The following is a 16949-nucleotide window of genomic DNA, read 5'->3' as shown; positions in this document are numbered from 1 at the left end:
CAAACAAAGGTTTCTGTACCAAATATTAAGTTCTGCTTTTCTGATGTATCAAATACTTATGTCATGCAATAAAATGCAAATTAATTACTTAAACATCATTCAATGTAATTTTCTGGATTCTTTTTAGATTCCGTCTCTCACAGTTGAAGTGTACCTATGATAAAAATTACAGACCTCTACATGCTTTGTAAGTAGGAAAACCTGCAAAATCGGCAGTGTATCAAATACTTGTTCTCCCCACTGTATATAATGTTTATGTAGTTGTACCCACTTCATTTATACTGTATTCTAGTCAGGGCTTATCCTATATAACTAATGCTGAGCACAACGTTTCTATTCATATACCGGTACTGTCCACTGTGTCCATACTGTCAATACACACCATCATATACAGTGACTTAAGAAAGTATTCAGACCCCTAGACGTTTTCCACATTTTGTTACCTTGTAGCTTTATTCTAAAATGGATTCAATTGTTTTTCTCCCCTCACCAAATCTACACACAATAACCCATAATGACAAAGCAAAAACAGGATTAGACATTTTTGATAATTTATTAAAAATAAAACTGGAATATGACATTTACATAAGTATTCAGACCCTTTACTCAGTACTTTGTTGAAGCACCTTTGGCAGCGATTACAGTATAGATTCTTCTTGGGTCTGACGCAACAAGCTTGGCACACCTGTATTTGTGGAGATTCTCACAGAGGAACTCTAGAGCTCTGTCAGTGACCATCAGGTTCTTGGTCAACTCCGTGACCAAGGCCCTTCTCCCCCAATTGCTCAGTTTGGCCGGGTGGGACAGCTCTAGGAAGAGTCTTGGTGGTTCCAAACATTTTCCATTTAAGAATGATGGAGGCCACTGTGTTCTTGGGGACCTTCAATGCTGCAGAAATGTTTTGGTACCCTTCCCCAGATCTGTGCCTCGACATAATCCTGTCTCTGAGGTTGACGGCCAATTCCTTCGACCTCATGGCTTGGTTTGTGCTCTGACATGCACTGTCAACTGTGGGACCTTATATACAGTTGAGGTTGGGAGTTTACGTATACCTTAGCCAAATACATTTAAACTCAGTTTTTCACAATTCCTGACATTTAATCCTAGTAAAAATTCCCTGTCTTAGGTCAGTTAGGATCACAACTTTATTTTAAGAATGTGAAATGTCAGAATAATAGTAGAGAGAATGATTTATTTCAGCTTTTATTTCTTTCATCACATTCCCAGGGGGTCAGAATTATACACTCAATTAGTATTTGGTAGCATTGCCTTTAAATTGTTTAACTTGGATAATATGTTTCAGGTAGCCTTCCACAAGCTTCCCACAATGAGTTAGGTGAATTTTGGCCCATTCCTCCTGACAGAGCTGGTGTAACGGAGTCAGGTTTGTAGGCCTCCTTGCTCACACACGTTCTGCACACACATTCTCTATAGGATTGAGGTCAGGGCTTTGTGATGGCCACTCTAATACCTTGACTTTGTTGTCCTTAAGCCATTTTGCCACAACTTTGGAAGTATGCTTGAGGTCATTGTCCATTTGGAAGACCCATTTGCGACCAAGCTTTAACTTCCTGACTGATGTCTTGATGCCATCTATTTTGTGAAGTGCACCAGTCCCTCCTTCTTCGGCTTGCAAGCCTCCCCCTTTTCCTCCAATCATAACAATGGTCATTATGGCCAAACAGTTCTATTTTTGTTTCATCAGACCAGAGGATATTTCTCCAAAAAGTACCATCTTTATCCCCATGTGCAGTTGCAAACCGTAGTCTGGCTAATTTTTATGGCGGCTTTGGAGCAGTGGCTTCTTCCTTGCTGAGAAGCCTTTCAGGTTACGTCAATATAGGATTTGTTTTTACTGTGGATATAGATACTTTTGTACCTGTTACATCCAGCATCTTCACAAGGTCCTTTCCTGCTGTTCTGGGATTGATTTGCACTTTTTGCACCAAAGTACGTTAATCTGTAGGAGACAGAACACTGTGGTCCCATGGTGTATACTTGCATACTATTGTTTTTACAGATGACCGTGGTACCTTCAGGCGTTTGGAAATTGCTCCCAAGAATGAACCAGACTTGTGGAGGTCTGCAATTATTTTTCTGAGGTCTTGGCTGATGTCTTTTGATTTTCCCATGATGGCAAGTAAAGAGGCACTGAGTTTGAAGGTAGACCTTGAAATACATCCACAGGTACACCTCCGATTGACTCAAATTATGTCAATTAGCCTATCAGAAGCTTCTAAAGCCCTGACATCATTTTCTGGAATTTTCCAAGCTGTTTTCCAAGCTGTTTAAAGTCAACTTAGTGTATGTAAACTTCTGACCCACTGGAATTGTGATACAGTGAATTATAAGTGAAATAATACATCTGTAAACAATTGTTGGAAAAATGACTTGTGTCATGCACAAAGTAGATGTCCTAACCGACTTCCAAAACTATAGTTTGTTAACGAGAAATTTGTGGAGTGGTTGAAAAAATGAGTTTTAATGACTCCAACCTAAGTGTATGTAAACTTCCGACTTCAACTGTAGATAGGTGTGTGCCTTTCCAAATCATGTTCAATCAATTGAATTTAACACAGGTGGACTCCAATCAAGTTGTAGAAACATCTCAAGAATGATCAATGGAAACAGGATGCACCTGAGCTCAATATCGAGTCTCATAGCAAAGGGGCTGAATACTTATGTAAATAAGGAATTTCTGTTTTTATTTTTAAGAAAATTGCAATAATGTTTATAAACCTGTTTTCGCTTCATCATTATGGGGTATTGTGTGTAGATTTAATCAATTTTAGAATAAGGCTGTAACATAACAAAACGTGGAAATAGTCAAGGCATCTGAATACTTTCCAAAGGCACTGTATATTCATATTCCGGACACTGACATTGGTCATTCTGATATTTATTAATTTCTTTATTTTAATTTTTTGGGTTTGTGGATTGTTTGGTATTTCTGCACTGTTGGAGCTAGAAACATAAGTATTTCACAGCACCTGCAATATATGTGTACGCGACCAGTAGGCTGTTGTCAATATGGCAAATGTTATTTAACTAGGCAAGTCAGTTAAGAACAAATTCTTATTTACATTGACGGCCTACTCCGGCCATACCCGGACGACAATGGGCCAATTGTGCGCCGCCCTATGGGACTCCCAATCACAGCCGGATGTGATACAGCCTGGATTTGAACCAGGTACTGTAGTGATTATACCTCTTGCACTGAAATGCAGTGCCTTAGACCGCTGCGCCACTCAGGAACCCAATTATATAAAGGCTATTACACAGAGGGTTATTACACTGACATTTCAAATAGCATTCCATAGCCTTCACCACCTGTTGATTTGCCACCTGTTACGAGTCAGGGAAGTTATCAAACATTAAAGGTTAATGGATCATGTCTGTGAGAGAGGTGTCTGCTTACCTGCTGCAGGTGAACCTGCTGTGATCATTGTCACCAACAGCATCAGCCCTAGAACCGCTGCACCGAAGCCTTGAATGGGCAGAACGGTCTTGGAAATCCCCAATGAACCCATAGAGAAGCGTAAACCCTCCATTGCATGGAAGTCATGGCATTTTATCCACTTATGATGCATCCCAGTAGATACCACGAGCTGGAGAATGCAGGTATTGCTTGTGTGATCTCCCTCAATGTACCCTTTCTTCCATATCATATATCAGCTTTCGGTAAGAGGGGTTGATTAAGCTGTGTGCAAACCAAAACAATGATGTCAAAAAATATTCCATGCATTGTGAGAGCATCGACAGTTGTCTGTCTATCAATATGAGCACATAAAGCAAACAACTTGGGAAAAACATGCAGTCAAAAAAAGATGAACACACAAAAGAGAAAGACAACACACTTTAGGCTAAAATCTTTCTGTTTATCTGAAAACCACTCCATTATAAGGACCCTGACATAACAGTGTGCTAGGCTGGATGCCGGCAGCCTAGTTAGGTCAACCCTGGCTGTCCTTTGTTCTCTCCTGGGTTAAGCTTTCATATGAGGACATGCATTGCCTTTCTCCAAATCAGTAGAGCATTGAGGGAAACGTGCTACTCATGATGAAGACACCTATCTGCTCTGACATGCCAGTAGGCAAAGGTGATGCAAGCGCAAATCAGGGATTAGCTATTAGCTAAGTGTGGGGGAATTCACCGCATGTGCTAAAAACAGAATTACAATGTAACATAGCAAATGTGAAAACGTGTGCGGGTGTGTCTGAGCCGCAACACTAGTAAATACGAATGTTATTCTTATTTACTAGCTAGCGAGCTAGCTATTTATACACCAAAATTACATTAGCTACCTATTAGTAGCGAGCCTACTACTGTACCTAAAGGGGCTCAATGTGTAAAAATGATCCTGACACTACTAGCTAGCTAGCCTGCTCTGCTGCCTGGTTGACTGACTCGTCATGAGTTGTCTCCTTGTCCTCCTTCCCAACCCGTTTTCTCCATGAATATCATAGTATCTTATAACTAAATAAAACAGGTAATACTTTGTTATTTTCATAAACAAGCTCAAGTCAACATACAACAACAAACAAACCATAGACAAGTTTTAAAGTTAGCTAGCTATCTTGCGCTCGGAGTTCAGAGATAACGGGAATCCTGTGCCCCATCTATCCTATGCATTTGCAGTGTCCCAATCACATACAATAGTAGAGCACATCATCTTACCAAAACGGAGCTTCACATTCTCTGTTTCCCTTTGTCTGGACGTTTTCATATCCACAAAAACAATCAAATGAACCGGACTAGCTAAATACCACTTGAAATAGTTAGCTACCTAATATCATTGTCCTTTCCGTTTTCTTTGGGCATCTTTCGCTCTCGCACTGGCCACTCGTCCTGAGGATTGCAATAACTCCTCCCCGAGCCCTGATTAGATATTTATTATCTAACGTCCTACGATCATTGGCTGCAGTGCAGTCCTTCAAACAGGAGGTGTTCGGTTGTCCATCTCTGGCTGCATCTGTGGTTTCACGGCAACACCGTTCGTGCGATGCACACAATCCCTTGAGCTATTACATGGGCTGACAGACAAACTGAATGGTAATTGATTAACTGTATTATACAGAAAATGTTAAACGTTTATTTTCCTGAAAGCATTGTCAGGGAAGGTATACAATAAACGTTTTTCCCTACTTCAAATATGTGTTAGCAAAAGCAATAGTCAGGCCACTTATAAACAAAATACGATGTCATGAAATAGAGACAAGACTGGTGAACACTTTGATTTAACTATGAAAATTAGGGTAAATAACTGATTTAAGGTTCACAGCAAGAAAATATGGTTAATCATCGCCATCTAGTGGCATAAAATGGTCAGTAGAACATTTACACCAAGGATGGATTTGGAACTGTGCTTAGTCTGGCTACTGTACCTCAGTGTTACTAAAGTCATCTACAGCTAGAGTTATATATTTTCTAGGCTGGGGTTATAGGGTTTCTAGTGTAAAGTTGATTGCACTCACTGAACTAGTCAAAGCAAAATATAGAGATCAACAAATTAAATACTTGAGAGAAATTGGTGATTCCTTCATTTAGAATAAATGTAGTTGACTCGAGTTGCAGTGAAACATCATGCATCAACTATCTCCTTCAGTGAGGTGTCCTTCAGGTTATGTCAGGTGCATCCTTATGTCTGTAAAAACCATCAAGCAATTTGCCATGTTGATAAAGTGTACACACCACCACCACTAACCCTCCCCAACACAAACACAGCAGATATAAATAATGACTATTGTATGAGACGGGAGACTGGTGCCGTGACTTAACAGTTTAATGTAAATCCAAGACAAAGTGTGATTACATTTCTACACATATACAATATGCATATGTGAGCATACAAATTCTCATGAATAACTCGATTCACCTCGGAGACCGAAGAAATGATCAAAAGTGACAGTGAATAACAAGCTAGAACATAGTTCACCACAATGCCAGCCCCTTCACCCTACAGTTAGTAAAGAGGGCAATTAAAATAAGCATTTTCTTCTATGACCAAGTTGTCAATTAAAATCCTCCTGTAAATGTACAATGCTATCATTTCTTTTTTTGAAGCCTATTTTAAATTCACTCAATTTTTCTACAACGAAAATGATTAAGAGAAGCACACAACATCTTAATGGTAACACAAGCGCTTAGTAGCCAAGTACTCAACTTTTTAGGAGTTCAATTAATCATTCTTCTTATTCTCATTATTATATTTCTTTAAACATTCTATAAAGCCAGTAAAATATCCATTCTCACAACATACTCAATAATATTATTCTAAGGAATATGGTACATATAAAGCTATATCAACAGATATTAAGGAGACAACAAACGCACTTAAAAAAATCCCCAATAAATGTAAATGAGAGAGACAATTAACAAAGAAGTATACTAGGAAATACTGCAGCACATAATAGCCTGAACAACAATGAGATATCAACACCATTGAAAAAACATACAGCAATGGACACACAACAAGGACAGGGTTTGATGCTAACTTAGGGTTTGATACTTTGTACAAACATATCATTGTTTTTAACCCATTTCATTGTGAATGCAGTTGTTCAAGTACAAAATCAAAATCCGGATCAATATTACTGCAAAATGACTACAGTACAGTATGACAGTTACAGCAGTTTACTGTTATATCCCTTGTCCCTCTGTCATCTATGGAGAAACAAGGTTTTATTGGGATTTATCAATGGGAATTCATTAGGCAATAACCCATCCGCTCAAGGACATTAGTACAATGCTCATTTGCGGTTTGAGCTGGCAAGAAATAGCTAAACAATACATTTTCTAAACCAAATTGTTTCAAAAATGTGTGCATAATAGGAAAATGAGACTTCTAGCATGTCTTCAGCAAGAGGGTAGAAAATATGTCATGTTGGTTCTTAAGTACATGTTTAAAAAAACTGTCCAAATGACAACATTTGACGTATTCCATTAATGGGGGCATCAAACCCTTGACCCTCGGCCTGAATCCCCAAAGACAAAACCTAATGCAGGGGGTGATTCCCTTGACAAACATACAAATACAGACACATCAATACTCATACAGAAGGGCTTTAAAATGTGTTATTACTGGGTTACAGAGTTTCAGTGATGCATATAAAATAAATAATGGTAAAACAAGTACTTTTCCTACCTCCCTGCTTCTTTGGGAAAGTGTACTTTGCAAAGCTCTCATGAAGGGGAGGAGAGGTTGTGTGATTATTCTATTCGGGTAAGGTGTTAAAATGATTCAAGTCACTTCAGAGGGGTTTGACCTGAGAAGACTAACTGGCAATGTGTGCCATTCCTTCAGGAATGTTTCACAATATTTCATACAAGGATCCAGAAAGAGCACTCGCAATCACACTCTGGGAAAAGTTGGAAGCTGAACACTTCTTGTGTAGCGCAAGTATTTCAAGAACAACAAAGTTGTAAAAATACCAGGCTTCACCAAAAGACCGCTTTACACAGCTCTCTTTAATTGAAACCACACCTTAAAGCTCTGAGGGTATGGTTTAGTTATTTGGAAGGCATTATTCTAACATTGAAATGGCTACTGTAGCACGGGAGAGATGATGTTCAAAGTAAACAAACTTCATTAGCACAAGAATACCACATTGTGGTAATTGTAAGGATCTACGTTGATGCTCACATTCTGAATCATATTTTCCATAAAACACATAACACGTTAAACAACGTGGTACGACGCAAAAAAATTTACACATTAAAATGTTATTTCATTCCAAATATAGCAAGTCCATTGAAACAAAATTGAGTGTAGGGTCAAAAGGGCTTCTCGTATATTGCTAAATATAGATTATACTTGAAAATGTTTTAATAAAATCAAATAAATAATATTTGAAAACCCCATATTGGAAGAAACATTTTTCATTTTTCTATGAATTTATGTTGAGTCAAGTTGTTTTAGCTGGAATCAGACTTATTGCATCTTGCACGGCAACACATTTTTTTGTCATAATAAATATATGCCATTTAGCAGACACTTGTATCCAAAGCAACTTACAATCATACATTTTTACGTATGCGTGGCCCCGGGAATCTAACCCACAACCCTGGCGTTGCAAGCGCCAATGTAGAACTCAAATCTTCACTTAAACGAATGATCACTCAAGCAGAAATATCGAAAGCATTTCAGATGAAGCAGGTCACATATTATATTCATTTTGTGCTAGTGACCATTATTTTAAAGGTATTTTTTGTTTTTTATTTCACTCTATAGGTCATTCCATGGCACACTAACTTATAACATGTTTTTGTTTTTTACAAACGAATCTGCTTACAACATTAATAAAGCTAAAATATAACTTTAACAACGTAAAAAACACTTACATGTAAAACAATTCAGAGAGAAGTTTGAAATTCAACATTGGAACATTTAGGGGGTAACGAACATTAGGGGGTAATGGAACATTTAGGGGGTAACGAACATTAGGGGGTAATGGAACATTTAGGGGGTAACGAGTGACAGATCTAAAACATATTTTCTTCAAATCATAGATGTTTGAGAATGGTGGACTGCAATTGGCAGTCAAATAGCTTAAGATATTATGGCAACTTGAATCATTCATGTATGTGTGTGTTGTGCCGATACTGGCGTTCTACTGTAGTATCTGTACACCTCACACACTAACATTTGCTTAAAACCCATCAATAGCCCTCAAAGCACACTCAACGTGCTGTAAAGGTACTTGTTTGGACCAGAAGTTATTGCCAGACCACATGGGGATTATTTGTGTTTGTACTGTACATCGTCAACATGTTGAATTTCTTTGGTGGGAAGAAAGAAAGGTCCAAAAATGACAAGTCATCAGATCAGAGCGCTATGGAGACTGTATGGTGTGCAGTGTGGATGCCAGATTCTCCCTATGGTGGAATGTTTCAGTAGTCTGCCTCTTTATGGAGGGGCCAACCACTCATGTGGAAAAGCATCTCCCGTATCTGTGTTCTTAGGCCCACAGGCCTTATGGAAATCAACAAAAAAAGTACCAACAAAGATACACCACAGAACAGAAAGAAAATGATGTAACCAGCAACCTATACATGCTACGCATCACATCTTTGACTGCCTGGAACCCAAGGCTTGCATGGTGGAGCCAGCTGGAGGGAGTGTGGTGGCCTATTGGTGAAGTACCAAAATGTTGTTGTTTTAGGTTTAGTTTAGGGAGCAAACCTTGGTCTGACACACTCAAGTCTAAGCTACCTACCCATAAGGGCCCAAATGGATTATTGTCAACTTTATAACTTTATTATTGTCAACGGTGTCTGAACACTTTACACAGGTATACACCCCTCCTTATGAATACATAACATCACTGTACAGCAACTCCCAGTTACAAATCAACTTAGAAATGAGCCTAATAACAAATCACTGATAAAAACATCCACAAGAATTATTGCAACAATCTGTAAAATAACACAATACAGTTTATACTGTACCTACATACATTTAAAAAGTTCAATAATAACGTAAAAATAAAATAATCACTTAAAATGCAAGTACTATGGCATGACATGAAGGGATAAGGGGGAAGGCTCTCACTAAAACCACAAGTATTTATGATGTGCCTACTTCATGAGGACACTACAACAAACATAGTAATCATATTTCATTGGCTACGAGAAATACAACTGATATTAAATTAAGCAGCAAACACATAGAAGCAATAGCCCAATCAGTTCTCTTACTATTAGGTATCCCTTTCTGGTGGTATGCTATCTGTGAACACATGATTCCGAAGACAACATGGATACAGTGTCAACAAATGAAGACTATTTCATAGTAAGCCCTTCCAGGTGTACGCAGTAGCATTTCTGTTCCGTTCACGTCTCTCTCTATGTGGAGAGGTGCTACACAACCCTCAGGGCAGAAATGACTAAATAACTTTCATTTATCTATACAAAACCACTACAACAATACAACAACTTGTATCAGAGTTAGGTGTGCATTCATGCAGTGCTCCTGTAACTCCTGCCCACCGTCACTGTTACTACCAACCTGCCCCATGCCAACATGCTATTCTTTTAGTCCCCTTTACATGAGGAATGCCACACTACCACTCTGCCATCCTCAGTTCCTACCCAGACCAACCAAATGCTTTCTACTAGTCCTCCACTCACGCACGCACTCACTCACTCACTCACCTCCCTCGGTCACTCACTCACTCACTCACTCACTCACTCACTCACTCACTCACTCACTCACTCACCTCCCTCGGTCACTCACTCACTCACTCACTCACTCACTCACTCACTCACTCACTACCTCACTCACTCACTCGGTCGGTCATTCACTCACTCACTCACTCACTCACTCGGTCGGTCATTCACTCACTCACTCACTCGGTCGGTCATTCACTCACTCACTCACTCACTCACTCACTCACTCACTCACTCGGTCGGTCATTCACTCACTCCCTCACTCACTCACTCACTCACTTCTGCCAGACCTGGGTTGAAATACTATTTAAAATAATTTCCAATACTTTAGCTGGGCTTGATTGAGTTTGCCTGGTGCAATGCAATAGTTGAAAAACTGCAAACGCCGCCCATCTGGCACTGCAGGCATTCTAAAGCAAACGTTAGAATTATTTAAAAGATTTCAAATAGTATTTGAACCCAGGTCTTACTCCTACCGAGCAACCCCTCTCAACAGTCCTCAATACTCTGCTTCCCTACTGCAAACAACCAGGTTCTCTCTCGGTGGCCTTCTGAAAATTGCCGCCATAGCAACCACCACTTCCCATCAGGCCTTTCTACTGGCTTAGCGTTTAACCTCAGATTCCTATTTTTTTCTCGAACTCTGGACTATTGATGTGTCAAATGAACTCACCACATAAATGTTTTTGTCACTTTCTTGTATTTTTGATTTTTCCATTACCCCTAATTGGATCCTTGTGCTGATACTTCTCTGTTCTATTATTCCTGGGCACCGACTCCCTTGTGTGATATAAAAGTAACACATCTCAAACTAAAGCCATTGTATGTATGTGAGCCATGGTGACTTACAGTTATACTGTACACAAATTAAAATGTATATCCAGCACACAATGTAAAGAGGATTGATCTAACGACTTTGGTTCAGTACCCCAGGCAAGTTAAACTCATGTACACTTTACAAAAAAGCCAAAGGTCAGTTAAATATGAACTCTAACCTCTTATGGCTGTAGTATAATGTCATAAGGATAGGACACAGAGCTAGGGGCTAAGCCTACACCTGGAAGAGAAATCAAATCTGCCCCGGCAATAAGACGTCAAAGAAAGGAACCAGTTCCAGCTAGTCTGTTGGTTCTCAAGGTTCCAGCGAAGTAAACTGTGTGGTTATATCTGTAAGGCACTACGAGGGAACAATGGTCAAACCTAAGACTACGGAGGATTCCAAGTATTATAGCACAAAGGTGCAAGAGGTGGACTACACACACATGGCTGACAGTAGCACACGCACACACAGACAATCACGTTGTACATGCCTATGTTATTATAACCACTTTGTGCAATCACAATGAAAGAAGAGGAACAAAGCAATTCTATTGGTATCAGAAAAAGTTATTCATAAAATAATCTGGGTGCAGACTGCTACATTCTAAAAACAGGGCTCAGCTACAACTCCTATAGCTAAAACATAAGTCTCCTCAAAAAGGTGAGAACTAAAAAACAAACCTTTTTTTTTTTTGTCTTTTGTTGATTATATTTCCAGAAGACTCCGGACTCCAGTTGTCTTTTGGAAAAGGATGGGTGTGGGATGTGGAGGGATGCTTCGTTCTCTCTCCCCCACACATTGAATGATTTGGAAATGTTTAAGACAGTTCAAGGCCATCATTATTTGTTGTATTCTTTGAAGAGCAGCAGGTTTCCGTATTTCACCTTCATTCCCAAATCCTCACGGGAATTCTTGGGAATTCTTATGAGGGGAATTCCAACATTCAGAGAGGGACCCCTTGTTAAAACAGTCCCTTTCCAATTCAAGACGGGAAAACAAAAACAAACAAAAAGCTGTTTTAGGAGAACAAAAAGTCTCCACCTCTCCCAAAGGCCCGTTATGAAGACCTTGCTGTAAGATAATGAGAAATTACTCTCATTTGAAAGTAGAAATATAACCAAGAGAGAAAACAAAGCAAAACTGGCCCTTTTGGAGAATTTGGGGAAAATAAAAGTAATAATAGAAATTCTAGCTCTCCTTTCTGTCTATTTATTTACCTTTTCCTCTCGGTCATTATGTCTTCAAGTAAACGTGACAGTTTTATGAAGATTGCATGTCTCTCTCTCTATCTCTCTGTCTGTGGAGTGGGGATGGGGAGGGAGGACATGGAGTGAGCAGCAGCAGCATTGCTGGGATCTGGATCTGGGGGTCTGGGTCTCCAGTGTGTTGGCTTGGCTCTAGAGGTAAGGGTACTGGTTCACCTTGGTGGGGCTCAGTGGGTATCCAGTGTAGACAGTGGAGGCAGGCGAGGCGCTGATGTACGTCTGGTGAGCAAACTGAGCCTGGTACTGGCTGTGGTGCAGGGTGGGTGAGGGCAGCACGTGGTGCCCCATGCTGACGGGTACCTGGTGAACAATGCCCGGTGTGTGGTATGTGGTGTGCTGGACCGTGTGGCGGGCAGAGCCCGGGGTTGCCACCAGGTGGGCCACAGTGCCCGTGGAGCCCAGTGCTGCGGGCGTGGCAGTGTAGGTGTAGAGGTGGGGCTGGCCGGGCAGGTGGGTGGCAGCCAGGTGGGTGGCAGACAGGTGGGTGTGGACGTTGGCAGTGTGAGAGGGGCTGTTGTGGTGCTGGAAGGAGTAGGGGGCCTGGGCTGCGATGGTTGGGGTGATGTAAGCCTGCTGGTGCCGGTGGCCTCCGTTCCGCTCAGTTACCATGTGATGCTGGGCCTGGATAGGAGCGAGAAGAGATACGAGGATGGAGTCAGAGCAATCCAAATGACAATCTCACTTTCCACACAGTTAATCTATGCTGCAATAGTTTATGTACTGGGGAGCTAGGGTCAGTCTGTTATATCTGGTGTAATTCTCCTGTCTTATTTGGTATCCAGTGTGAATTTAAGTATGCTCCCTCTAATTCTCTCATCTCTCCCTCCCATCCTGGAGGACCTGATCCCTAGGACCATGCCTCAGGACTACCTGGCCTGATTACTCCTGGCAGTCCCCAGTCCACCTAGTCATTCCGCTGCTCCAGTTTCAACTGTTCTGCCTGTGGCTATGGAACCCTGACGTGTTCACCGGACGTGCTACCTGACCCAGACCTGCTGTTTTTGACTCTCTCTCTACCGCACATAATATCTCGATCTCTGAATGCTCGGCTATGGAAAGCCAACTGACATTTACTCCTGAAGTACTGACCTGTTGCACCCTCAACAAACACTGCAATTATTATTTGACCCTGCTGGTCATGTATGAACCTTTGAACATCTTGAAGAACAATCTGACCTTAATGGCTATTTACTCTTACAATCTCCACATGGCACAGCCAGATAAGGACTGGCCACCCGTCAGAGCCTGGTTCCTCTCTAGGTTTCTTCCTAGGTTCCTGCTTTTCTAGTGAGTTTTTCCTAGCCACTGTGCTTCTGCATCTGCATGGCTTGCGGTTTGTGGTTTTAGACTGGGTTTCTGTACAGCAATTTGTGACATCTGCCGATGTAAAAAGGGCTTTATAAATAAATGTGATTGATTGATTGATAATGATATAAATAATTTAGATGGTTCCTTACTTGGCTCTCTCTCCATACCTGGCTGAGATTGAGAGGCTGCTGCTGCTGGAAGGGGTTTGGCCCTGAGCGCTGCTGTCGGTAAGCCACGCCCCCTGACAGGTGGTTGTTGCCAGACACCATGCCCGCACCGTTGGAGGTTTTGAACTTGTATGCCGAATTCTGATGATTCATTGCATCTGCAGAGTAAAGGGAACAAGGTCAAAAGGTCAATCCAGGTCAAGAAAATAACATATGAGTACAGTATAAAAACAAAGGAAAAAAATGTGGAACCGAGGTAGCAACAGTAACCAATGGGGCAGGGCTTAGCGAAGGTTCATTGGTAGTACCAACAATGATAATAATGGATACATTTGCAAAAAAACATTTCAAACAACAATAATAGTATTTCCTATACTCTAGAAGAAAGACTATCAACCATCGCTCCCTGTCTGTGTGGGTGTGTGGGTCTCTGTAGGTACCTGTGTAGATATCTGTGTAGGTACCTGTGTAGATATCTGTGTAGGTACCTGGCATCAGGCGCTCACACTCGCTCAGCACCTCGCTGGACTGGCTCTTCAGAGGGGGGATGATGATGGAGCGAAGGTTGTTTCCGTTGCTGTAGTTGTCCAGCAGGGTGGTCTTGGAGTCATGGTAGCCGTTGTTGTTGGGCTGCCTGGACTCTACTGCATAGGGACTGTTGTTACTGGATGAGTCAGAGTCGGGGGAGTCGTGTACTGTGACACAGCTGATGACGTTCTTCCTCTGCCTGAATGAGCTGCAAGGAGGAGGATCACTTTTTAGTAATGGTACATATAGTAATGATCAGCCTACTAACCTCTTGACCAATGTTGGTGTGTAATACCTACTGTAAATCGGACAGTGCAGATAGATTAACAAGAATTTAAGCTTTCAGTCGATATAAGACACATATGTACAAATGTTTAAAATCCATAATATTTATGATTATTTATTTGAATTGCACGCCCTCCAGTTTCACCAGAAGTTGGCGGGCAGGCCCCCTAGCCCTAAGAAGATATAGTAATGGTCAGCCTACTAACCTTCTGACCAATGTTGGTGTCGAATCCATAATAAATTGTGAATTCAGATCAATCCACAAAAAAATGCCCTTATGCCAATCATGTCCACTCCTATTACTGAATTGGCTAGAACTGAAATGAAACCCAGCTCTTTCAGTTATGAAACAAAACATGCACTAAACATGGCCTCCTGTCATGTATTTAACCCTGGCTCCCAGATCCCTGCCTGCGTGTCATGTCTGGCCCAAAATGACTGACCTGTACCTAGTATGGTTGGTGTTGCTATTCTTGTGATCATCCTCCTCGTCCGTGTCACTGCTGATGGTGATGATGCTGACGGCAGGGCTGGGCGTATCAGGGATGATGATGGTCTGACGCTGCCTGTTGTGGTGCTGATGATGATCCCTGGTGGTGCTAGAGGCCTGCTCTGCCTCGCCCCGTCCCCACCCTCCACAGCCCAGGGGGGGTCCGCAGCTGGAGCTGGAGGAAGGGCCGTTGTTCTGAAGCACAGCACAACGTGGAGGGGTGTTCTCCTTCAGCCGCTTGGAGCGCTGTGGTGATTGTACCGCCTGGGAGGAGGACACCTCGTACGCAGACACGTTCCTGACGGGAGAGAGATGAGAGGGGGATGAGGTGGCACATACTACTACAACCTAATACTAAGTGGCACCTACTACTACAACCTAATACTAAGTGGCACCTACTACTACAACCTAATACTAAGTGGCACATACTACTACAACCTAATACTAGGTGGCACCTACTACTACAACCTAATACTAGGTGGCACCTAATAGTACAACCTAATACTAAGTGGCACCTATCACTACAACCTAATACTAGGTGGCACCTACTACTACAACCTAATACTAAGTGGCACATACTACTACAACCTAATACTAGGTGGCACCTACTACTACAACCTAATACTAAGTGGCACATACTACTACAACCTAATACTAAGTGGCACCTACTACTACAACCTAATACTAAGTGGCACCTACTACTACAACCTAATACTAAGTGGCACCTACCACTACAACCTAATACTAAGTGGCACCTACTACTACAACCTAATACTAAGTGGCACCTACTACTACAACCTAATACTAAGTGGCACCTACTACTACAACCTAATACTAAGTGGCACCTACTACTACAACCTAATACTAAGTGGCACCTACTACTACAACCTAATACTAAGTGGCACCTACTACTACAACCTAATACTAAGTGGCACCTACTACTACAACCTAATACTAAGTGGCACATACTACTACAACCTAATACTAAGTGGCACCTACTACTACAACCTAATACTAAGTGGCACATACTACTACAACCTAATACTAGGTGGCACCTACTACTACAACCTAATACTAAGTGGCACATACTACTACAACCTAATACTAAGTGGCACCTACTACTACAACCTAATACTAAGTGGCACATACTACTACAACCTAATACTAAGTGGCACCTACTACTACAACCTAATACTAAGTGGCACCTACCACTACAACCTAATACTAAGTGGCACCTACTACTACAACCTAATACTAAGTGGCACCTACTACTACAACCTAATACTAAGTGGCACCTACTACTACAACCTAATACTAAGTGGTACCTACTACTACAACCTAATACTAAGTGGCACCTACTACTACAACCTAATACTAAGTGGCACCTACTACTACAACCTAATACTAAGTGGCACCTACTACTACAACCTAATACTAAGTGGCACCTACCACTACAACCTAATACTAAGTGGCACCTACCACTACAACCTAATACTAAGTGGCACCTACTACTACAACCTAATACTAAGTGGCACCTACCACTACAACCTAATACTAAGTGGCACCTACTACTACAACCTAATACTAGGTGGCACCTACTACTACAACCTAATACTAAGTGGCACCTACTACTACAACCTAATACTAAGTGGCACCTACTACTACAACCTAATACTAAGTGGCACCTACCACTACAACCTAATACTAAGTGGCACCTACTACTACAACCTAATACTAAGTGGCACCTACTACTACAACCTAATACTAAGTGGCACCTACTACTACAACCTAATACTAAGTGGCACCTACTACTACAACCTAATACTAAGTGGCACCTACTACTACAACCTAATACTAGGTGGCACCTACTACTACAACCTAAAACTAAGTGGCACATACTACTACAACCTAATACTAGG

At 41.3% G+C, this 16949-nt stretch overlaps 2 protein-coding genes across 54 annotated transcripts in view; both read right to left on the bottom strand.

Moving 5' to 3' along the window:
* LOC110498007 (UPF0606 protein KIAA1549) overlaps positions 1-4974 on the bottom strand; it is an 83515-nt gene extending 78541 nt beyond the window's left edge. For 3 of the 4 annotated variants that reach the window (XM_036957279.2, XM_090209957.1, XM_090209966.1), the window contains exons 1-2: positions 4678-4974; positions 3419-3700 (exon numbers count right to left, since the gene is read on the bottom strand). In XM_036957279.2, the coding sequence (XP_036813174.2) occupies positions 3419-3668 (250 nt within the window). In that variant the 5' untranslated portion in view covers positions 3669-3700; positions 4678-4974. The remainder of the gene's footprint in view (positions 1-3418; positions 3701-4677) is intronic. The other variant, XM_090209949.1, reaches the window with a different exon arrangement.
* A 784-nt stretch (positions 4975-5758) lies between these two features.
* The window catches only part of LOC110497999 (homeodomain-interacting protein kinase 2), a 124391-nt gene continuing 113200 nt past the window's right edge, over positions 5759-16949 (bottom strand). For 4 of the 50 annotated variants that reach the window (XM_090210071.1, XM_090210087.1, XM_036957214.2 and 1 more), the window contains exons 12-15: positions 14990-15328; positions 14192-14463; positions 13710-13885; positions 5759-12873 (exon numbers count right to left, since the gene is read on the bottom strand). In XM_090210071.1, the coding sequence (XP_090066197.1) occupies positions 12385-12873; positions 13710-13885; positions 14192-14463; positions 14990-15328 (1276 nt within the window). In that variant the 3' untranslated portion in view covers positions 5759-12384. Of the gene's footprint in view, positions 12874-13709; positions 13886-14167; positions 14464-14983; positions 15329-16949 lie in introns of all 50 variants that reach the window. The other 46 variants (XM_090210147.1, XM_090210158.1, XM_090210107.1 and 43 more) reach the window with 20 other exon arrangements.

The sequence above is a fragment of the Oncorhynchus mykiss genome, chromosome 2 (assembly GCF_057628025.1).
Source record: "Oncorhynchus mykiss isolate SJ-2025 chromosome 2, ASM5762802v1, whole genome shotgun sequence".
In the NCBI taxonomy this organism is placed as follows: domain Eukaryota; kingdom Metazoa; phylum Chordata; class Actinopteri; order Salmoniformes; family Salmonidae; genus Oncorhynchus; species Oncorhynchus mykiss.
Note: the sequence above shows the minus strand (reverse complement) of the source record. Positions and strands in the feature narration are given on the sequence as shown.